The 24,460-nt window shown below is 34.3% G+C and overlaps 1 protein-coding gene across 10 annotated transcripts in view; it reads left to right on the forward strand.

Moving 5' to 3' along the window:
- Window positions 1–24,460, forward strand: part of LOC125051499 (uncharacterized protein CG43867) — a 315,007-nt gene that overhangs the window by 190,474 nt on the left and 100,073 nt on the right. Inside the window, exons 1-2 of one of the 10 annotated variants that reach the window (XM_047651834.1) lie at window positions 1,978–2,163; window positions 20,706–20,876. The exons of 8 other annotated variants lie outside the window; for them this stretch is intronic. In XM_047651834.1, the coding sequence (XP_047507790.1) occupies window positions 20,796–20,876 (81 nt within the window). In that variant the 5' untranslated portion in view covers window positions 1,978–2,163; window positions 20,706–20,795. Of the gene's footprint in view, window positions 1–1,977; window positions 2,164–20,705; window positions 20,877–24,460 lie in introns of those variants that run through there. One more of the 10 variants, XM_047651835.1, reaches the window with a different exon arrangement.

A 24,460-nucleotide genomic window follows, 5' to 3' on the forward strand; every position in this document is an offset into this window, starting at 1 on the left:
TTAAACACCCACGACCTAAGCACAACACCGAATGCTCATCACATCGATGTTTGTCTCAGCCGAGGATCGAACCCGGGACCAATGGATTCGCAGTCAGGGGTACTAACCACTAAACCAATGAGCCGTCTACATCACAAATCTTCATACTGTATCTTTTGTAGTTTTGTATTGAGACAAAAAGTACTAAGACCGAAATATGCTTTCGCATTGACTTCCATATCTGATTTCCTGTTAACTTTTTCTATGTTTCTGGCAGTATTTTCTTAGGCGTGTTTCTTTCTCACAGTTAACGTCTTTGACATAATTACAGGAAGATTTCGATTACAGGAGTGCCATTCTGTTATCACTTTCTTAGATTATTTTGCTATGTTTTTTAAGTTCTTCCTTTGTAATATTTATCTTTGTAATCTTAGTAATTATGTTTGTGCACGCCGTCCGCATCTTAGGCTTGTCTTGTTCCTTTTTTTTATTTGTGTAATGTGTGGCCTTGTGTTAATAAACCATTGCGCTCATAGATTGAAAAATCCGTTAGTGCAGTAGAATTTAGTAGATTCGAACGCATGACCTCGGGATTGAGAGAGCCGCCGACCCACAGCTCAACGGTATAAAGTGAGTCATTAATAAATTAATAGCGTAGTAATCTGATATGCACGTACAAAAGGTTTTAATGCATAATTAAGTGCTACCTGATAGAATAATCAACCCCTTATGAGTGAATGAATGATTCAAGAGCAATTTGTCGCGACATCTGTCATTCCCGGTTGTCGTGTAATCTTGAATGAGATTACGTTTAGTTCAATCATCTTGAACGTAGTGTTAACATAGTTTGATTGTCTTTTGTATTTGATTAAATCATTCCTTTTTTTATCAAACACGCACGCAGTAACTTACGTACTTGTTATTTTTTATATTAAGATCTACCATTTATACCAAAGGAATGTAACTGTTATAAATTTTACTCCCTTAAAATAGATAGATCTTATTAAAGCAAGCAGTCTTAACTGGTATTGATAAAGTTTCACTCAATCTTATTACTTTTAGACTAAAGCAAATGTGTCTCTTCTGATCACAGTGAATCCAATTGGAAGTTGTACTAAGTCCTAATGTATTACATACAAGAATTCTGAAACAAATTAAAAGTACCAACTTTTTTATCTATATATATATATATAATAGTATCAATCGCTTATACTGGGAATAAATAAGGCGCAACTGCGTTTCTCTGTGAATACAAAAGAAACAACATTTAAAACCTATATATTGTAGGTTTTATAAAGTAAAATAATATAATGAAAAAATTAAAATATCTTACATATATTATGTCAAGTGACGTAAATTAAACATCGTCGATTAGACGGCAACGACAACATTACAAAAGAGTTTATATAAAATACAATATAGACAAGAGTTTGTATAGGAAAATATATTTTATGTTATATATGTTTTCCTTACATATATACCTTAACTGGAATTGAAGTTTCCAAAACATATACAAGAAACTATTTATATACGATTATATAGGTATGAGGTTGACGAGGTGTTGACCCTTATCCCGGACCCTGCCTAAAGGCAAATTCAGGCTTTTGTTACCCTATGATTATTCCTTTCACATGCCAGGATTTCTCTGCTACTATTGTGTTTCTACGGTTGGTACCGTTTACCTGATGAGTGAGAAAATGTTTTATTGTTCTCGTATATACACGACTCTTATGAATAAAAATGTCTGAACAATAGAAATCATTTCTCCATTTGTTTCGTTTACAAAATGTTTAGTAAATAATAATTATAAATAGTGTTTAAGTATCTATAGTAGATATATTAAAAATTACCATTGAAATATTAACGTCAGTAATATTGTTCTAAAGCTCTATACCATAATCAAAACCTAATGTTTACCTTATAAGGCTTTGACATAACATATACAAGTACGTATCTCGTAGCCGTCTGCTGCTATAGTAACCAGTTGTGTTACGGAGCTCGCGTAGCGTAGACGCCCGCTACGATTCTACGCCGTTATTTTCGTAAATACCGTTATTCGTTACGCGTTATAGATATTTAGAACAGTTAAATTTATTGTGTATGTGGTAATTTTATTTGTGTTTAATTGGAGTGTGTGTTATTAGTTATGTGTTTGCAAATGTGTTTGGTGTCTAAAGATAATAGGTAAAAAGGTTTTATAATATTACGTTAATACATATAAAATCTCATATAAAATTATTTTAATTTTACTATTTGTTTATTTTTTTCGATACTACAAAATTCTCTACGTATAATATTATATGAAAGTATTAATAAAAGTTTTTTTTTTTAATAATAATGTTATGGGGCTCAAACGGTTTTAATATAGCTTTATTTATTATACGCATTCTCTCTCTCTCATCATAATATCATAAGTTAATAACAGGTGATATTATCTTTAATATCAGTATTGCATTATATAAATATTATTTATTAACCTTAAAAAATTATCCAAATTTTCCATTTAACTGTGAATAAATTCGCGTGCTTTTTGCTTATATTCCCGTTAGGTTGACTTAAATAATCAAAAATCATAAGCGTGGTTAATCCTGTAGACCATATTCCTTTAAAATAACTGCAAGTATAATTATTGGAACGGTCCAATAATTATACTTGCCAAAAACACTTAAAAACTGATGTAGAGTATCAGAAAAATTAATTGTCTACATAAGATTTTTACGTTTTACGAGATATTTATTTCTTTATCAAGAATTGCGTGTGTATGTGCGATAAAGATGAGTGTTTTTTATGAGTGCTTCAAGCTTACGATGAGCCTGAGTTTAATTACATTTATGTATGTTATGGTTCTTAGTCGATTTTTCTAATTTTGTAGCATTCTAGCTGAAAGTAATATTGTGTCTTTGCTTCCTAGCAAGTCAATTTTTAAATATAACGTGCCTTTTAAAATTATTCTTTTTTTTTTCAACTTTTTTTAACTTTTGGAAATTTAAAATATTTCTTCGATTATATACATATAGGTGTGTATTTAGCTTAATTAGGTAAATAAATATAAGACCCAGTATAATATTGAAGGCTCTATTTATTATGTCCAAGCTAGAATAATTATAAGAGGAAATCAAACGGAGTGAAAGCTCACAAATTTTGAATTCAGTGAATATGAATGTCCCGAGGGCTCAAAGTACGCTGGTCCTTTGTTCAGACATTTCTTTGAGGGACCACTCTGCTGAAAACCAGGCTCTTTCATCGTAAGAAGCTAGGGTAGAATAAAATATGGTCTAGCTTATAAATTTTGAAGGCAAACACATAACCACGGAATATATTTTTTAATCTCTGTATTTGTAAGCTCGTGTTATTCTTCCATGTAGTATGTTATTAATATTTTCGATACCTCCATAAGAGGGACAAGCATTAATAAATCGTAGGTTATTTAAAACTGCGTTCAATGAAGAATCGTTAACAACTTTCTGTGCGGCTTGATTCCTTTTATGTCGCGTAGAGATGTGGGGTCTCGCTGGTCTTCTACCATCTAGAGTTTTAATAGGAGTTGTTCAGGCGAATACCTGCAGCTGAGTTTCTTTATAGAACGTCAGGCAGAATACAAAATACCATCCGTATCACCTAGACGTCCGTCGTTCCACAACTGAGCGTTTTTGCCGCGCACCACCGCTATATGGAACCACCTTCCCTCTGAAGTGTTTCCAAACCAATTCGACTTTGGGTCCTTCAAGAAAATAGCGTACCGAATTTTAAAAGACCGGCAACGCACTTGCGAGCCTTCTGGCAATGTAAGTGTCCTGGGGCATATCACTTAATATCAGGTAAGCCCGTTTGCCTCTTTCTGTATCCTTTATATGATTACTAGTAAACTCGGCGAACTCCGTTTCGCCACCAGATGGCTTCGGTTTATGTAACATTTCGTTTGGTTATCCCGCTTTTCTGTTGAAATTTTTCCTGAATTTTCTTTGCTATAAACCTCACGGAGCCCGAGACCTTTCCAACGAATGCAAAACCGTGGAAATCGGTTCGTGCGTTCTGGAGTTATAGCGTCAGGAAGGAAAACCCGACTTATTTTTATATAGTAGATATTGTAATAGATATAGCCTCCTGTGCGTTCCAAAATAATTTTTCCCGGTAACGAACCCGCTGCATATGATAACTGAAAAGCACTCGACACGTGTCTAATGTGAATAATGTAATAAATGATTTCAAAAAATTAATCAAAATATTTCAGTACATTTTACTCTGCTTTATTATAGGATGGGAGGTTCTATTGTTGTTTGTTTATTGGAATAAGGAGCTTAAATATGATTAGATGTTTTCGATATTAATGATGCTTGGAAAGCAATTATTATCTGGAGAAACTGGGGTAGCCATTATTAGTTTTATTTATTTATGTATAAACACTTCGTTGCATACAGAAATATTATACAATTGACATAATTTAATGAAAAAGGCAACTGGCGGCATTAACGCTTTTGCATTATCTCTTCCAGGCAACCACTGTCAGAATCAAAAATAAAGTTCCCAAGTGCGTTATCGGCCTTTTAAGAATTGGTACATTAATTCCATAACTTTATTGGTATATTTCTTATTACCAAAAAATATTTTTGATTACGTATAATATGTGCACTTGGGAGCAGTGTTGGCCTAGTGGCTTCAGCGTGCGACTCTCATCCCTGGGCGTAGGTTCAATCCCCGGCCGTGCTCAAATGGAATTTCTTTCTATGTGCGCATTTAACATTCGCTAGAACGGTGAAGGAAAACATCGTGAAGAAACCGACATGTCTTAGACCCAAAAAGTCGACGGCGTGTGTCAGGCACTGGGGGCTGATCACCTTCTTGCCTATTAGATTGAAAAATGATCATGAAACAGATTCAGAAATCTGAGGCCCAGACCTAAAGAGGTTGTAGCACCACTGTTTTATTTTTACTTATAATATGTGCACGGTAACATATATATCGTTCCCTTATATGTGACAGAGTTACATATTCTGTAAATCTATAAACACGATCTATTAATAAACAAGTAACTTAATTGAAAACTAGCAAATAATTACCTGATAGAACAAGTTTAATTAACAACTTTTAAGTTTAAACTTCGAAAAACTTGTGCTTATTATGTACTGGAAGTTGTGCAACATTAATTGCACATTGCAGAGATGATTTTCACGTGAGTTTTCTTCATTTCCACTCTGTTGAAGTTTAACCTAGGGTAGTATTTAGCTTAGGTTTTACTAAAAATCTGTTTTATCATCTTTAGTAGGGATATTAGTTAAACAATAAAAGATAAGAGTATTACCTCGAACTTTCATTTCGTTCCCTCTGAAATAGACTCTTGGGTCGTGGGGTTCAAGTGCACAGGTAATTAAAGATTTAAGTCGGCTGGTAGATTGTACCGGTGACCCCAGAGCTGGTTCTTTACGCGCTCGACGAATAAATACAGAAAGGAAATGCTGCCAGCATTATAGGAACGTGCCACGGGGACCAAACTTTTAAAATTTGTTTATTTTTTTTTAAATTATTATTAAATTATTGTTAAGAATATAGTTAATCTATATATATATATAATGAAAATGGTCTTCGTTTGAGGCTCAATCACGCCTAAACCACTGATCGTATCGATTATTATATAGATTTATTTATTAAATTCCAACGCTCCTTCATTTTTTTATTGCTGTTTTACTTTTATGAAAATTTATCCATACGGACTTCACCGCGGAAACATTCGGGGAGGCTTCCTAGAACCGCAAAACGTCAACATCTGTTAAAAACTCGATTTTCGAAATATTTCAATTTTCTTAGCGGGAAGTTAAAAAGAAGAATAATAAAAATATGAAAAAAAATAAAATAATGAAACATAAAATTTATTTTAATTCGTCCAGCAAAGCGGGCGCGAAACGGCTAGTACTCTATATTTGTGTCTTAAAAAGTTGGTATCTAGCCCTGTTGTTATCCAAATCAGGAATATAATAGCCTTCTGCGTCTGAGACGCCGTTATTAGGTCTAAAAACTGCCGGTTTCCTCAAGTGTTTATTAACATAATCGTAGAAAATAAATTGTGCAGATGCGATTCAAAAACCCGACCTCAGGGTTGCGTTTCCAAGCCAATTCAAATTCAAACAAATTAAGCGTCATTATTATTTTATAGGTGATTTTGTTCGTTTTAAAACGTAATTAATTAATAATAATACTGAATAACCAAGTTCCCATTAAACTAAAGACAGTTATATTATATTTTGTGTTATACAGGATGTGTATAATCCTGTTGACATGTCCAACATTTGTAAACGACTGTTTAGTAGGCAACAGACGTAAACAATACTCCAACGCATGTGCAGTACTGTCTAGAATACTTAATTAAATGCTAGGTATTGTCGATTTGGTATATCGATAGTATATTCTTTAACCGATTATAGATTTTGCGTAAGGACGGCTAGCATATGCTATTGTATAAATAATTATTTAATTTATCACAAACGCTTTATATGTAGCAACTTTGTTGTAATCAGCATGTTGTCTTTAGAATCGACTCGGTGGGGGTCTTGGGAGATACGGCCTCCAATTGTTTAAAACACGGTATACTCATCAAAGGCAATGCACCTACTAAAAAGGGTGTCAATTTTTCCGTATGGTCGTTTGCCCCCTATCTGCACTTGAATTTAATATTTGTTAAGTTCGTCAATCGATGGTTCTGTCTTGCAATATGCGTGAATAGATGGAGCTATGGAGCACCCATACAGAGTGGGTGTTTGAGCTCCAAATTCTCTTTTGACATAGGGAAGTCATTCTTAGCGCTAAGGTTTTTTTTTATTTCCCAATATTCCCAACTTTGATGGTGCGGGACCTTATTTTATACACATATTATGTACAAGTAAATATTAGGAAATTTTCTAAGCGCTAAGTTTAGTCTATGAATCTTACCCTCAAAGTCATCTCTTTATTACCCTTTAAATAGTGACCTGAAGATCGTTGCAACTATACTCCAATTTTTTAAAATATGAATTGGGAATTACCAATGTATTCCCGACTGTTGGATATCAAATTAAATCAAAATATTATTTATTTAAATTTCAAAATTTAAAAAATATCAACTACGCAATAACGCATTATGGATATAAAAATTACGTCGTCACGTCAAATTGATAACCCCCTTGACTTTTGAAGTCGGCTAAAAACAGAAGACCTAAACAGTAATACTGAATACAATACCTGAAGCTTATCTAAATCTCTACGAAATGTCTGAAATAACAGCTAATAATGAACTGGGACTTTTACCGAAGTCAGGACATGATTCTTGTTGTCAGACGGCGTCATAGTACCATTCACAACGCTCCGTGGGTGTGGTGAACGTGTACGTGGGTTCGTTCCTTGACCTACTAACAAAATATGCGACTATTGCATATTAAACTAACCTGTTCGGTATAAACTTTTATTGCTTTGTATATACAAACTAATTTTATAAGACTAATTTGAATTGAACGGTATTTTCAATAGTTGTACGGGATTACTGTAAAAAGCATATTATCCCTGCTGTTTCGGGCTTGTATTAGGAAGTAGGTGATCAGCCTTCTGTGCCTGATACTCGCCGTCGACTTTTTGGTCTAAACTAGTGTTTCCGACCGTTTATGTGCAACCACCTTAGCCTTTCTAAAATTCTTATGACCCCTTAAGAAACGTAAATGATGGGACTTAGGAAATTGTTAACGAAACATAGTAAGCAAATTTTTTTCGAGTCTATTTTCGATTTGCCCTCCTTAATCATAAACTGCCCCCTGTGCGGTGTGGGCCCCACGTTGGGAAACACTAGTCTAAACCACGCTAGACCATGCTTCCTTACTGTTTCCAGTATTGAGAAAAAACCAGCGGTGCCGTGATTCTAACGTACGATTATGTTGAGGGTTGCACGCTCATTATCGCGATATTCGAGGTGGTTTTATTAGGTATTGGGACTGGGTTTATGGGACTATAGACAGATAGACAAATATATAATTAATATAGTTTTCTTATTGTCAAAGGATTATGAAAACAGATTAGTTATTTGTATTATAAACAATAATCCTCATAACAATACAGACGAATGAAGTTAATGTTACCTACATTATAAACATAAAACAATTGTATAATTAAACATTCATAGATTTTGCATAAAATAATTCTCGGGTCACAACTGAAATAGTGTAGTAAAGTAGCCTAAATTCAGTTTCCGCACTTAGACGCAAATTCAGTCCGTTGTGCGTAAGTCCTAGCTTATTAAGCCCGCCAAAAGCTCCTTCCAGAAGCTAAGTTTCCTGAGTACTTTGCAGGCTCCACAGAGCGACCTCACTGCTCCGAGGATTTCTCGTTGGAAAGCCACAGCCTTCCATGACTGTTGATTCTGATTTCTAGTCTGACTTCTAGTCTGTCAAGGACAAAGATTTACATATTTATTTTGGAGACTTGGTCTAAATGTCCCTAATTTTAAGATTTATTCTGATCATAGGTACTAGTATAAAATTCGTCAAATTAACCTACAATTCATTCCACGATAATACACAGTACACACAAAACACCGCAACAATCAAAACTTCGTTTAATTACGAAACATTACGCCTAGGCCTAGGTATTCGAAATAGGAAGTCTATACCAGAACAATGTCATGCCAAGTGTCACTGACCTCGCATCAGCTGCGCAGTAGGAGCTAAGGCTTAACACACACAAGGCAATAATCGTTACGACACAGTTACAACGAACATTTAGCTTAGTAGAGTCAAAGCTAGAGGACTTATTTGAAGCAGAAACGAGATTTCTGTGTCTGTGGCATTTATTATTGTTAAGACATAGGTCTGTGCTATCAAAATATTACTTTGAAGGGAATGAAAGCGGTGTTCAAATAATTACAATATATATACTTTTATATAATTCTAATGTACTTGTGTACATACTCACTGAACTCCTCTTAAGCGGCTGGACCGATTTGAATGATTTTTTTGTATGTGTTTGGGTGGTGCCCTGGATGGTTTTGATTCACCAATCAGCCTGTCAGATGGCGCTGCAGTCGGTATCTAGGTTATTTATCTAATATTAAATTGTGTTTTTGTGCAGACAATTTATAAAAAAAAGTGCGTGCGTACAAAGAAGACATGTCAAAAGTGAAACTTCTTTAGCAAACTAATTTTTAACTCTTGTTCATATTTATACAAATCTAAAACTTTAGATTTCCGAGACTTAGAGGGAGGGGAAAAGGAAGATATCTTAGGAATTCAATCAATTTAATTGTCATTAAAATTTTAAGTGTCGAAAATTAATACAAATTATAATTTTTTTTTTAAATTTATATCTTCGATAATAAAAGCGCGTGGCATTTTAATTTACGATTCGTCATTTGAGATTTCAATAAATTATTTTGTATAAAATATAAAATACAAATATTTCATAAATTTTCTTTACAAAATTTTAATTTTAAAAAGAGATTTTCTATAAGATAATTCGCTCTTCTCACTCTCTCTCAATCGGTCTCAATCGCTCTCTCCCTTTTTTCGACAAAAACTGCACATCTTCGTGACGTTCCGTCAAAATTTTACCCTCGTGCGGATAAAGAAGTTTCACTTTAATAAACAAATGGTTAGCGTCTTTTAGCTGCTGGAATGGTCAAATAGGAACTTTCAATTTACATTAAAGTGAGAACAACTCTAACTATTAAAACTTAATCTCTATTTAACATAATCTCATCTGTCATATTATATTTATCAAATAGACTAAACTAATATTAAAAATAAAAAAAATCTGTGGTGCTACAACCTATTTAGGTCTGGGCCTCAGATTTCTTAATTTGTTTCATGATCAATTGTCTTTCTTCACACGCCGTCGACTTTTTGGGTTTAGACAAAATAAATGAGAGTCAATTCATGCACAGCCGGGGATCGAACCTACGACCTCAGGGATGAGCGTCGCACGCTGAAGCGATTAGGCCAACACTGCTCTCTCGACGAATGGCGAATATCACTCGAAATCAAATGGGAAATCTGCGTTACTTACTGATAACATACATTAATTTCATACGTAAAAAATTCGAGCAGCAGCAGCAGAGTTTTATCATCGGACGTCGATGCAAAATACAAAATTCCACCCGTATCACCTCGACGTCCGCCGTTCCACAACTGAGCGTTTTGCAAGGCAGTTTTTGCCGCGCACCACCACTATGTGGAACCAGCTGCCCACTGAAGTATTTCCGAACCAATTCGACTTAGGGTCCTTCCAGAAAAAAGCGTACCAATTCTTAAAAGGCCGGTAACGCACTTGCGAGCCCTCTGGCATTGAGAGTGTCCATGGGCGGCGGTATTACTTAACATCAGGTGAGCCTTCTGCCCGTTTGCCCCCCGTTCTATAAAAAAATTGTTGTGTTAACATTAAAAGTGTAGTAAGCACTGCATAACAATAATACATAGTATGTTAACCGCTTCAAATGTCATATTATTTATGCCTAAAACATGAAACTGAAATAACATATCAAAGTGAATAAAATAAGTTAGGATACATTAGCTATTTATAGTGAAATATGTGTTAGTTAAATGTTGATAGTTCCAATTCGCCTTCTCTTTGTCAAAGTTGGTTAAAAGCTGCTGCAGCGTTGAGCTTTGTCATGTTCTTGCTGTTATAAAGTTTTGAATCAAACATGCTTATTACTATGCCACGAAGCGACGACGTCTGAATAAGAAATTCATAATATGAGATAAATACTATTATTTTATTAAAGTAACATAATACAAAAAATTACACAGTAATTAAAATTTTCTTAACCTAATAGTAATAATATTAATTAAAAATTGATAAATAGAAAATTAAAAAAAAAAGTTTGGTCCCAATGTACCTTTAACGCTGGTAGCATTTCCTCGCTGTATTGCGCTATTTATTCGATACATTACATTTCATTATTTTGAATCTATCATATATGACGACTCATTGGTCTAGTGGTTAGTACCCCTGACTGCGAATCCATAGGTCCCGGGTTCGATCTCCGGCTGAGACGAACATCGATGTGATGAGCATTTGGTGTTGTGCTTATGTCTTGGGTGTTTAAATATGTATTTATATGTCTATCTATCTATAATATGTATTTATATCTGTTGCCTAGTACCCATAACACAAGCTTCACCAGCTTAGCATGGGACTAGGTCAATTGGTGTGAAAAAAAAAATTAGGTATAAATGACACAAGAAAAACAAATTCCAATTTTGCGACAGTATCTCGATGCACTATTAATTTAATTGAATTGATTAAATTTATTATATATTATATTTATCTCATATAGTGTTAAAATTTTGGAGAGTACATTATAATACTTCTCATTTCTTTGGACAGATAGCCTGAAAAGTTTATAAAAGCTTCTCTGATCTTAGTACCTAATTCTACAATCTAGACACAACCTACACTCGTGTATTGCTTAAAGTTCAGACCATAAACCTAGAGCACTGATATCAGTAAATTCTTTAATTAAATAATCAGGCTAGATTACATGGAAACAACTTTATACCCCATTAAAAGCTCTTATAAAGTTCTCCATCCTCAGACTTAAATATGTTCGTCATGCGATGTTCCTTTGTCTTCCGTGGTTTACAGTCTTCTATAGATTTATTCGACGAATGTACTATGGTACACTAAAATACTCAATTCAAACCTGAAATATCCTTGTTTATACAAATAACTTTCGCTTTGTAATAAATAGTGTAAGTATAGATTTATTAACCTGTAAATTTTATGTTGTATATCGAAGATCTTATGTGTTTCGTTTGTAACACATAAAAAAGTGTGAGTGTGTTAAGTACACGCGTTAGAAGTTATACTTCTTTGGCGTAACAAGATAAAAATCTTTTTAAATTCTATTGAGTGCGGAAACTGAGTCCACAAAACATAAACCATAATCTTATTCTACGTTTGTACAAAAGACGACACTAACAATAAAAAAAGGTATTTTAATACATTGAGCAGTGATGGCCTAGTGGCTTCAGCGTGCGACTCTCATACCTGAGGTCGTAGGTTCGATCCCCGGCTGTGCACCAATGGACTTTCTTTCTTTGTGCGCATATAGCATTTGCTCGAACGGTGAAGGAAAACATCGTGAGGAAACCGACATGTCTTAGACCCAAAAAGTCGACAGTGTGTGTCAGGCACTGGAGGCTGATCACCTACTTGCCTATTAGATTTAAAAAATGATCATGAAACAGATTCAGAGATCTGAGGCCAAGACCTAAAAAGGTTATTTTGATTTTTTAATACATTGACAGTTTTATTAGAACGCATTATCTAGTTAAATAAAGTTTATTTACATATCACAAAAAAAATATTTCTACATAATTAAAGAAATGGACATTTTTTTATTTTAAAATGTTGACTATACTAACTTCAGGGTGTCAGTTTTTTGTGACGTTGTGCATCGTAAAAAATTATCATCATTGCCCTAACGCGCCAAAATATGTATAACTTCAAAGGTATTACACAAATATTATTGAAAAGTTGTTTATTGACTAGTATAGTCTATTGCTAACCTAAATTCCTGGTCGTGTAGGGTCATTGTCTTCGCTTTGAATAACCTTTTGTTACGATTGTTACGTTACGACAATGACCTTTCTTGCTTATGTTTACTATGGTAAACATAGATCGTAGACTATGATAGATCCATAGATATAGAACAATTCAAGTCTGTGGTTATGTCAGTACTACTACTAGCCGGTTAATGGCCAAATGGTTAGACCAATTGTACTTTTTATTGAATCTGTGACCTGTATTTTGATGACGTCATCATTTTCTGGTTCGTTATGAGCTATTTTAAAACATTTCAGTTAGTAAAACGTAACAGGAGTTCAGGGCTCTTTATAGTTTAGATTTAAGTCTAGCATTTGAAAGGGTAGCATACATTTGAATTATCAAAGGCGAGTTAATACGACAACATCAAAATTGATTAAGACAATTTAATTAGTTGATTAATATTAATGTTGGCACGGCTAAAGTCATAATTCATTATTTTAATTGAGTCCCGGATATTCGAATAAGGATGGAAATTAAACGAATTTTGACTCATAATTAAAATGCAGATATTATCTGTACTTTGTTGGTAGGCGTTTAATAGTTGTAGATTAAAAATTAAGGATGAAATATACAATAATATGTATGAAGCTTTAGAGTTTTGTTAGTTTTTAGAAACTATAAGTCGTAGACCGTTAAAATTGCGGTTCCTTTTTAAAAAATAACTTTATTTTACACACAAAGATTACATTCCCACTTGACATAAATATATTATTTATAATTGGAAAATTATAGGATCGCTACCTATTAGGAAAAAATGAACCCGAAACACAAGAAATCAGAGCAAAAAAGTTGTAGCGCCGCTGGTTTATACACTAATTATGGACTATAGAGTCCTTCGAGACTAGATTCGAGAACTAGCGTACCAATTCTTAAAAGGCTTGCAACGCACCTGCGATCCCTCCGGTATTAAAAGTGTCTGATGTCTAATGAGGTACTTAATATCAGATGAGTTTGTTATATACAAAATAAAATAAATAATTAAGATACGCCTTATTTTAATTAGTTTAATGTTAATAAGATATATATATACTAGCCGTTTCGCGGCCGCTTTGCTGGACGAATTAAAATAAATTTTATGTTTCAAAAATTATTTTATTTTTTTTCATATTTTTATTATTCTTCTTTTTAACTTCCCGCTAAGAAAATTGAAATATTTCGAAAATCGAGTTTTTAACAGATGTTGACGTTTTGCGGTTCTAGGAAGCCTCTTTTGTTTTTATTAGCGGGAAAATTTTTCATAAAAGTAAAACAGAAATAAAAAAATGAAGGAACGTTGGAATTAAAAAAATAAATAGCCATAAACCATCTAGGAAAAATTTCGCATCGAATGGTGGTAGTTTCATGTCGATACGATCAGTGGTTTAAGCGTGAAAGAGCCTCAAACGAACACCATTTTCTTTTTATATATATATAAGATAAGTATTGATTATTCATAAACAAATAAACGGAATCAATTAAATACGATTCAGATATAATAGCACTTCAAACCGTGAACCAGGTTCTTTTGAAGTTCAAAATGAAGCAGAATTTCGTTAGATACTCGAAGGATTCATATCTTGAGGCAAAAGGGGTGTACAAACAAGCTGACAAGGTTTACTCGGCAAATACAATTATCCCGTACCGAGATTCACTAGGGTACCTTCGCTTATTTATGCATGGATTTTTAACTAACGAAGTGAAAATCTTGAATGAATTTAAGAATTCAAGAGTCTAGTGCAAAGAACGACGTAAAGAACGAATTTTAAGACAACAGTTTAGGTTTTAAAGACGTAAATGAATGGATTTTAAATGTTATTAACTAAATAGTCCTTATTAATAGCAAGTTACTAAACGTGTTTTTAGAATTGTTTGATAGTCTGTGCAATTTCATATCTCTATGCTCTGTGGTTTATGTTAGAAGGGAGCGTGTGTTCATGTGTCATTGTTTTTATTATAAATCTATTTGCTTCTATTTGCGGGTTGATTTTTATACTTATACTAGTGGACCCGACAGACGTTGTCCTGCATGATATTTCAAGCAATTAGTAAAGCAAAGTATGAAAGTACCGACTGCAGCGCCATCCGGCGTCTGATTTGTGAATCTAAACCATTCCCAGATCCCCTTGAACACACACAAAAAATTTCATCAAAATCGGTCCAGTCGTTTGAGAGAAGTTCAGTGACATACACACTCACAGAATAATTATATATATCAAAGTGACATACACACTCACAGAAGAATTATATATATTAGGTCCTTACATATGAAATTGGCGTTTTGTATGGGAGGAACAAAAAGTCGAATATTTTCAAATATAATATATTTAATTAATCAAAGTATGAACCATTGTTTTCTATGCACTTTTGCCATCTCATAGGTAGTTCATTGATCCCTTTACTTAAAAAACCAGTCGGACGGGAATCAATAAAATCTGTGAAGGCGATTTGGACTGCCCCATCGGAGTTAAATTTTTTCCCTTGCAAGAAGTTGTCCAAATTTCGAAAAAAATGGTAATCTGTTGGAGCAAGGTCCGGGGAGTACGGAGGATGTCTTAGACATTCCAATTGAAGCTCTTCTAATTTGGTAGCCGTCTGTTGTGCAGTGTGTGGTCTAGCGTTGTTGTGAAGTAGCAGTGGCGTGGAGCGATTGACCAGCCTAGGTTGTTTAGCCGCTAGCTTTTCCATCATGGTTTGCAATTGCTGACAATAGACATCAGCCGTAATAGTCTGGCCAGATTTGAGAAAACTGCAATGAACAATACCGGCACTAGTCCACCAAACGCTTACAAGTAACTTTTTTGGGGTTAATTTTCGCTTGGGGCAGGATTTGGCTGGCTGGCCAGGATCCAACCATTGCGCTGAGCGCTTCCGATTATCGTAAATTCCGATATCGTAAAGAATCCATTTTTCATCACAGGTAATGATTCGGTTTAAAATACCTTCATTATTGTGCCGGTTCAGTAATGTAACGCAGCAGTCGACGCGCGTTTGCCGGTTTGCTTCAGTCAATTCGTGAGGTACACATCTTTCAAGCTTTTTAATCTTCCCAATTTGCTTCAAGTGTATTAAAACAGTTTTATCACTAACACCGCAGCCTGCAGCTAACTCGGACGTGGTTTGCGATGGATCCCCTTCCACAATAGCCTTCAATACTTCATTATCAACTTGGGTCTCAGGCCGTCCACGGGGCTTGTTCTCCAGGTCGAAATTTCCAGAACGAAAACGTTGGAACCAAAAACGAACTGTGTTTTCTTTTGCAACATGACCGCCATACACATCATTCACCCTTCAGCAGTTTCCGCAGCACTAGGGCCACGGCGAAACTCGTACTCGTAAATAATGCGATACTTTAAGTTTTCCATTTTGTAAAATGAGTGACGCAAACAGAAAAAAACAGAAGAAAAAAACAAATGAATGACGGTCATCGAAACACAAATACATGAGTAAATAGCTGTACAAATTTTAATTTGGAATTCTTAACCAAAGAGGAGATATTTGAGGTCAAAGTGGCCAAAACGTAAAACGCCAATTTCATATGTAAGGACCTAATATAAAGATAGTTTTACAACAAAAACACCTATCATTTGTATGGAAACATCGTTGCCATGGCAACGATACTTCAGTCTAGTACTACGCGAGTACTACGCATGAATAAAACTTCATCAGAGACAATTAATGACCATTTTTTACTGTGTATATCTAACTATGAGTAACTAAATTACTTACATCCTAATTCACAGTTCGCTCGCAGTTAAAATTTGCGGTCTCATTAGAACGTATGTGGTCAACTATTACTCTGACAGCGTGACGGATGTAGACAGTTTCAATTGTGGACATTTAAATTGATATACTATGGGACTGTTTATCTGGAGATAACTTTGATCATTTGGAAAGTCACACGTACACACACACAGTGTCACGTTCCTCTCATTAACACCAACTACGCAAAATACTCAGTTTTGTATCGCGCAGCCTGGACAACTGTTTAAGCCTTGACGTGTTTAAACTATTGCGGAATATGCTTAAAAGGATTATTAAGAATATCCAAAGCGCTAAATCACCTGCATCATGAGCATACCCCACATACACTTACATAACCTCACTTTCATACCATCACACAACACTGTCCAATTAGGTATTACTTAGTTAAATGTATTTAATAGTTTTTATTGATTATTTCATTTAGTAAATATTTGAACCTTTTTCTATATTTTATGAACTTTATATTTGGCTATATCTTTAGCATAATTGTTTTTTATTTTATAACATTTTTGTTAGCTGTAGGATTACGAAATAAATAAATGTCTTGAAATAAATACACGTAACTACAAATATTTAAAAAAATTTTTATGAGAAACTATAGCTCCATGTGCGTATTTGGTAGGTACTATACAAACTTCTAATAGTGAGTAAATTATATTAAGTAACAAGGAACTTTAAATTATCTAAATTTGCATAAACATAACTAACTTTCAAAGACCAAATGCAACATTCAATAGGTTTAGATGGGATGTCTAACTGTATTAGCTTTAGGCCCTTTAAGCCAGTTTTTACAATACCAAGAAAAGGGACATATCAATTATAAGGCCAGCAACGCACCTACTAAAATGGGTGTCTATGGACTACGATGACTGGCCCTTTTTGGGCGTTTGCCCCCATGCAATAAAAAAATTGCAAATTAATTTTACATATCCATACATTCACCTTTGGCTATCTAAAGCCTATATATATACCTAATTATACAAAACCTTAATTACAACAGAATTCTGGAATAGCGGACTGCGTTAAAATGTAATTTCATACAAATGATTATTGTAATCTTTTTTTAATTAAAGCATTACATACACTATGAATATTTAATAAAATATTATTGTGCAATAAAGTCCAGATATAATCAGATGCGAGATACGGCTTGGTTCAAGTTAATTGCGAATGCAAATGAGCTGCAAGCTAATGCGCTAAGCTTGAATTATGCTAGACATTTCTTATAGCTATAGCTCGCATAGTTTGACGGTGATTGGGTGTTTACCGACGCAAATTAGCTCCAATTACGAGCTGTTTATATTTTTGTACTTTTTATTTTTATTTTATACAAACGTACTAGTGTGTTAGTTAACCTAGTGGCTTAAGCGTGTGACTGGCACTCCGTAGGTCGTGGGACCGAATCCCGGCTGCTACTAATGGATTTTTTTCTATATGCACATTTAATAATTGCATATACAGTAAAGGTAATTGGTACAATCGGAATGTTTTGGACAGTTTTGCCCCAAACCGTAGTGGTATGTGGAACCAGGTACCAGTGATGTATTCCCAAACCAATTTAACTTAGGGTCCTTCAATAAAACAGCATTCCAATTCTTAAAAGGCCGGCGACGTATTTGCGAGTCCAGGTGTGGTGGTATCACCTAACACCAGGTTAGCCTGCCGCAATTAAGCTTCGTGCTATATAAAAAACATCCAGACCAAATGGACTTGGATCAAAGAGGGTACCAAATCCACGGGTCTTTCTGATGAGGCTCATATCCGATTCCCGTTCCAATTAATAAATAAATAAACGATATTATACAAGTCAATTAAGACTCTCTACAAAGAGAGTTTCAAGAAAAAAATTCTATTAAATTAGTATCAAAAGATCGATTCCTTTAAATTTGATCAAACTTTTCACTTTATATCATTACTCCCATAATGCCTTCAGGAACATCAATCTTCGTCCATCAATTATGAGCTTAACTCGCTCGGGACGGTGAAACCTTCTATCAAATTTGTATTTTGAAACATAAGTTTAAATTAACATTTTCTGGCATGTCGAATTAAATCATTAGTATACTCTGAATAAATTAATTACCGTAAACGATTGGTACCAATCGACAGGAGCAGCAAATCTGCTGTTTGTTTTCCATTGCAGTGTGAGCCAGGCTTATATGTAGTATTATTATTATAGTGCTGGAGTGAAATAGTTTCTTTATTGCGTTGGTCTATGGTCACTGTGAAATTTGACCTCACATAATTTTTTTAGTACATTTTGGTGTTGATTTTCCCCCATTCAACGTTATTATTTATTGAGGAAGATGCGATGCACCTAAACAAAAAAATATAACCTCTATCAATAATTAAAAATTAAAACAAATTTAAAAGTTTGGTCCCTGTGGCATTTATCAGGAGCATTTCCTCGCTGCTTGCGATACTTAATCGTTGAGTGAGGAAAGCACCAGGTCTGGGGTGACCGGTACTATCTACCAGGCGCCAACTTAAATCTGTAAATCTTAAAATTAATGACTATGCACTTGAACCCCACCGCCCAAGAGTCTCTACTCCAAAGGAAACAAAATCGAAGGAAATACTCTTATATTTGAGCCGTTTATTTAAACTTTTTTTTTTTTTAATTTTACCTTTTATTAATTTTGAATTATTTTTTAAATTACTTTATAGGTAAAGAATTGTAAATAATATATAGTTGTTTGTTTTGATAACTAATAAATAATATTCTATGTGGTAACTATATCAATTAATCATATATATAATAATGCTTTTAGTAAAACTCAAAAAGCATATTTATATTTGGTTTAAATGTCGTTCCTTTGCACATGTAATTGCGTTAGGGAAAATGTTCTAATACCAACTCTGTATAATGTCAAGACAAAGGACCTTAATAGACAAAGACAGACAAAATTTCATCAAGATTTACGAGCTAGTCCACTATAATGTAATTAATCTATGAAATTCATGGACAATGGTCCACATACAAAACAGAATATATGCAAAGTCATACTTCCACAATCTCTGTTTACACAGCTTTGCCAGTGTGTAAGGACCCTTCCGTTACGTTGTATTTCGCATGTCGAGTCTTTAATCTATACCAAGCGTCTTTTTCGTAATAATATTAGCGTTAAAATCTTCCCTTTTTGACATTTCGAAATAAGAACAACCATTCGATTATTATTATCATTAAAGCCTTTATTGTTGACACCCCATTGAAGCCCAACACTTATTGAAGTTACATAATAAAACTTAATCTAATACATATGACCCGTTTTAGGTAATCAGCGTGTCCAGTGACACATGGGCGTCTTCCAGCTGCTTCCATTATTTTCTGATGTGAGCTCTTCAAGTCCAAGTTGTGCCTCCTATTCTTCCTATATCGTCTGCCCATGTCTTGCTCTGTCTTCCATTTTCCATCACGTGGTTGCCATTCAACCATTCGATTACGTAATTACTTTTCGCGTTTGTAATTTAATACTTAGGAATTTCTGTATTATTTATTTACACGCTTTAAACTTTTTACAATAATTGTATGTATGTAAATGTTTCTTTAAATACTTATGTAAATAAAAGTGTGCGCAAATGGCAATAAAAACTCAATGAGAACCACACCCACTCACCCGTAGAGGATATTAATAAATACACGAGAGAGAGAAATTTAAATGTAGAACGTTAAATTTCAGTTACTCAAATGTACTTTTGCTTGAAAATATGATACAGCGTTGCATTCTCACATTTCCTTATCATTTTGACATAGACGCTTTTCTAAAAGAATATTGTCTTTCAATGTTTCCATTTCACATTTTCCGGGTGCCTTTTGATCTTATAAATAATTTCGTTTTTAAATGGAGTGTTTTAACGTTCCTTTTTTAAATTTTTCTTGTTTATCTGTTACCAGAGAATAAACTTTAATCACAGAAAACGTTATTTAGTAATTAAATTAAAATATAAAATATCGTCGAATATAGTCCTAAAAAGGTTTGATTAGTTAATTATATCGTTTAAATTTTATTAATTAGTTAGTAAAGTGTACTATCGTGAGTGTTCTGAAGAATTGTTTGGGTTGATCAGTCAGTCCGTTTCACAAGTCACCGTTTTGCGAACTAGCGAACTGTGGAATCTCCTCCCGGTTGGGGGTCTTCCCTGAGAGATACGACCAGAGTTAGAATGTACTCCTCCCTCAAAGGCCGGCAACGCACCCGCTAAAAATGGGTGTCCATTAGCTGCGATGACTGCCCCTTTTTGGCGTACTGTATTTAATAAAAAGTTATTTAACAAGATTTATACTCTTTTTTTTTACATATAACATATAAAATATGTTTAGTTTTGATTATACATGTTTATATTGACGTATTAGGTATTAGTTAAACGTCAAAAAATACCTTGATCTTACGACACCAAACATTTATGTCTGTAATTTATTACAGAAAGTGTTTTAAGTATAATGTGAAGTGAAAAAAGTGCAAAACAAAATATACTGAGGTAAAGTGTGTAAGTGATGTGTGAAAAGTGGGGTTATGACGAATAACAACAACGGATTGAATGGCGGCTTGCCAGCTGCAGCCGACATGGATTCCCTCGAAGAAATGCTGCGAAAGGTAGGATATAGACACCCAAGAAATTTCCCTCTAATAACGTAGGCTCTTGAATAGTATTATAAGTCAAAAGTCAAAAATCATTTAATCATATAGGTAACACAATGTACACTTATGAACGTCAAAAAAAAAGAAATGTATATGAAATGCTTCTAACTTAGTTTAGCGCCAGTTCTCAAATCAAGGGCGTAGAACGGAAGACAAGAACTGGCAATAAACTCTCCGCCACTCTTTTTAATCGCCATGTTTTTTTTTACACACGTTTGTAAGGAGCTGCAACCATTACACCATGTTCCACGTGACATCTTAAGTAATTAATAATAATAAAATATATAAATTAAAAACGAAAATTAAAGACTGGTACGTGGACTGGACTCTATCATGACATAGGCATAAAGAATAGAGGCCAACAATACATCAAAATAACAAATGAACACTGGCCACTATTCATCATGACTCTATCGCTAGAAGTGACGTGTCACTTACACTGAATTAATTACTATTTAAGCATTCACTACTGGCATTTGTATTAAGGTGGGAACTGACCAAAGTTACGATGTGTAATGTAGCATTCACATCGAGCGTGTTACGCATCGAGCATGTTACGCTGTGTTCTAAAATCGGCGTAAAATACTCATCAAAACTCTGTGCTCCACTTTCGTCGCCAGTGTTCACGAGATGTGATAGTGATAATGTTGATATCTTTCATACTATTTAATTATTGTTTCATTCAAATTAAGAAGAAGAAAACATGTTACTGGACATAAAACTTATTTAAAAACACAGGCGTATGAGGTGGTTTGTTATTGATTGCAATATTAAAAACCAAATGATTACTGGACAGTATTAAAACTTTGTACGCAGGTCTCGATTTTGAAGAACTGTTGAATTTAATTGGACCAAAAGTACTTAAAAAAGACACAATTTATAGAAAATCATAATCATGATCACTCGCGACGTGCGACGCGTAATTACTGAACCGCGTAACAGTCAAAGGATTCGCCAAAAAACCGACAGCCAGGTGGAGCACTCAAAGCGAGCAACGAGCGGCTCGTTGCTCGTTGGTTTCCCCGTAACACGACGTACTGACTGCACGAATGCTCGCTGTGTAACATTACATTACATGTTACATTACACCTCGTAACGTTGGTCAGTTCCCACCTTTAACGCTTAGTTTTAAAAAATAATTAAAACCCAACAAATAGTTTCTATTTTTAATATCCGCTCATGTGAGTTTTAAATTTTTTAACAACAAATTTGATAGCAATTTGAAAAAAATTAGGTTGTCTGTAAAGTCGGTTCACTGACTATAGTTGAACGTGACAACGTCCTAAGAAAATAGTGAAGGAATGGTTGCATTTTTTAAAAGACAATTTTAATTTTATTTGTTTGATAGATATTTTGTGTGGATAGAGATATTTTGTATAGAGAAGGAGGTAAATAGAAATCACAATTGAATTGATCAAGTTACATTTATTTGTACGCATAAATTTAATTATGTCAATTTTTTTACGAACGAACGCTGCCGAACGCGGAGGCCGATTATGCCTCTTTGTCGTTCGTTCCGCGCTCTCGCTTGCACTTCAAGCCTTAAATGGAACGCCTCGGAGCGAGATAACGCCGCATGCGTCATGTTTTTCGTGCGTGCAACCGGCTCCATCGAATTATAAGACGTTGTCACGACAAAACATAGACCAGCGACGCTACGGAGCTCGGTCTTGGTCTCAGATTTCTCTATCTGTTTCGTGATAATTTTGTTCAACAGGCAAGTTGGTAAGCTATCTGTGCCTGACACACGCCGTCGACTGATTTTGATTCGGCCTAAGGAATGTCCGTTTCCGTACTATGTATCCTTAACCGTACGAGCGATTGTTTCATGAGCACATAGACAAAAACTCCAAAATGCAGTCCGAATTGGTGCACAACTGGGGACCTCAAGTTAGAGAGGCGCACGCTCAAGCAACTAGGCCCACACAACACTATTATTTTACATACAAATTTTAACAATACAAACATACTGTACATACAAGCTATTTTCAATTTGTCTTATATAATATCGATTTCCACGCGAAGCAGCGGGCAACAACTAGTGTTTAATAAGCCCTGGCCATTACTAAGGCACTAACGTAATATATGAGCTACTAACGCCCCGCGGTGCTACTTACCCTAACTACTAAGATGCATAGCAACCTCTCCACAGTTAATTAAATACGGTAATTTATGCTTAGAAGCTGGAGTGCATTCCGTCCTTGTCTCTGGTATATTGTGAATTAATATCGCTGTCTATGGATTTGAAAATAAGGAATCTGTAGTTTATGGAAAAGGTTAATCGCTTTTTGTTTTGTACCACAAATAATATACGCCAAAAAAATCATTGAATTAATAAATTAATAAATTGAACTAATAAAGTAGTTTTAACTGATTTGGAAAATTAAAAATAAAGTCAATATGTGATCACCATACTAATAATATAGTTCTAGGTATATGTAAAAATATATACATTATACAGCCAGCTGCCCACAGAAGTATTTCCGAACCAATTCGACTTAGGGTCCTTCAAGAAAAGAGCGTACCAATTCTTGAAAGGCCGGCAACGCACTTGCGAGCCTTCTGGCATTGTGAGTGTCCATGGACGGCGGTATCACTTAACATCAGGTGAGCCTCCTGCCCGTTTGCCTCCTATTACATTAAAAAAAAAAAAAAACATATTGTAAAAACTATTTTAAAAGAGTAGGTCGCTTGAAAAATTTCTCAATGGCTCAGAATTAAATATGAAAGAAAATATGTAAAAGATTAATACATTTCTTGTTTTTGTTATTTCTAAATAAAACACGTGTAATTAAAAAGTATTTTTTTTATTTGAAGTAATTAATTTTTCATCAAACCGTTCATTCGAGTAAATTGTCACGCGCCATATTTGCTTCGGGGTATATTTTCGTAAAATCCTGTCGTCACGCTCTCTGAATTCAGCTTTTAAAATGTGTGTTTCAATTTATTTTATGGGACAAATAATAACTTCCTATTTTATAAATTTGTTATTATATTGTAAGGAATACAATTATATTTTTTTAAAACACACACCTGTAATCTCGTTGTGAAGTTCCCTACATGTGAAATTCTTTTTTCAAATTTCGTAGTGAACAATTCTAAAACCATTTTCTTTTAAAAATCCTGGTTTACCAAAAAGGACGCATGGAATTCCAATCCTTTTTGGTGAGCTGTCGCAGTTTTTTACAGCGCCGTGTTCGCGCTTTATTTTGATTTTGGAACGGAATTCAAGAAGAGTTAGAAATCCAACTGAATGCATTCGAAATTTAAATTTTTGAATTTTATCTGCAGAACGCTTTAGTCACTTTTAAATGTTATCTATGCTTCAATGATTAATAATTATGAAAATTAGTCATGTAAAAGAAAATGATAAAATATGTACTTATTGTTATTAATACGTACATTTATTTATGTTTTTTTCATTAAAGGATATACGTTATCCGCAGTTTTAATTACTCTGTCGCACATGGCTTTTAGCTAATGAGCGGAGTTTTGTTTTTTCGATACTGTAATAATGTGTTGAGTGACAAAGTACAAAG

This window comes from Pieris napi, chromosome 8, assembly GCF_905475465.1.
Source record: "Pieris napi chromosome 8, ilPieNapi1.2, whole genome shotgun sequence".
Classification (NCBI taxonomy): Eukaryota; Metazoa; Arthropoda; class Insecta; order Lepidoptera; family Pieridae; genus Pieris; species Pieris napi.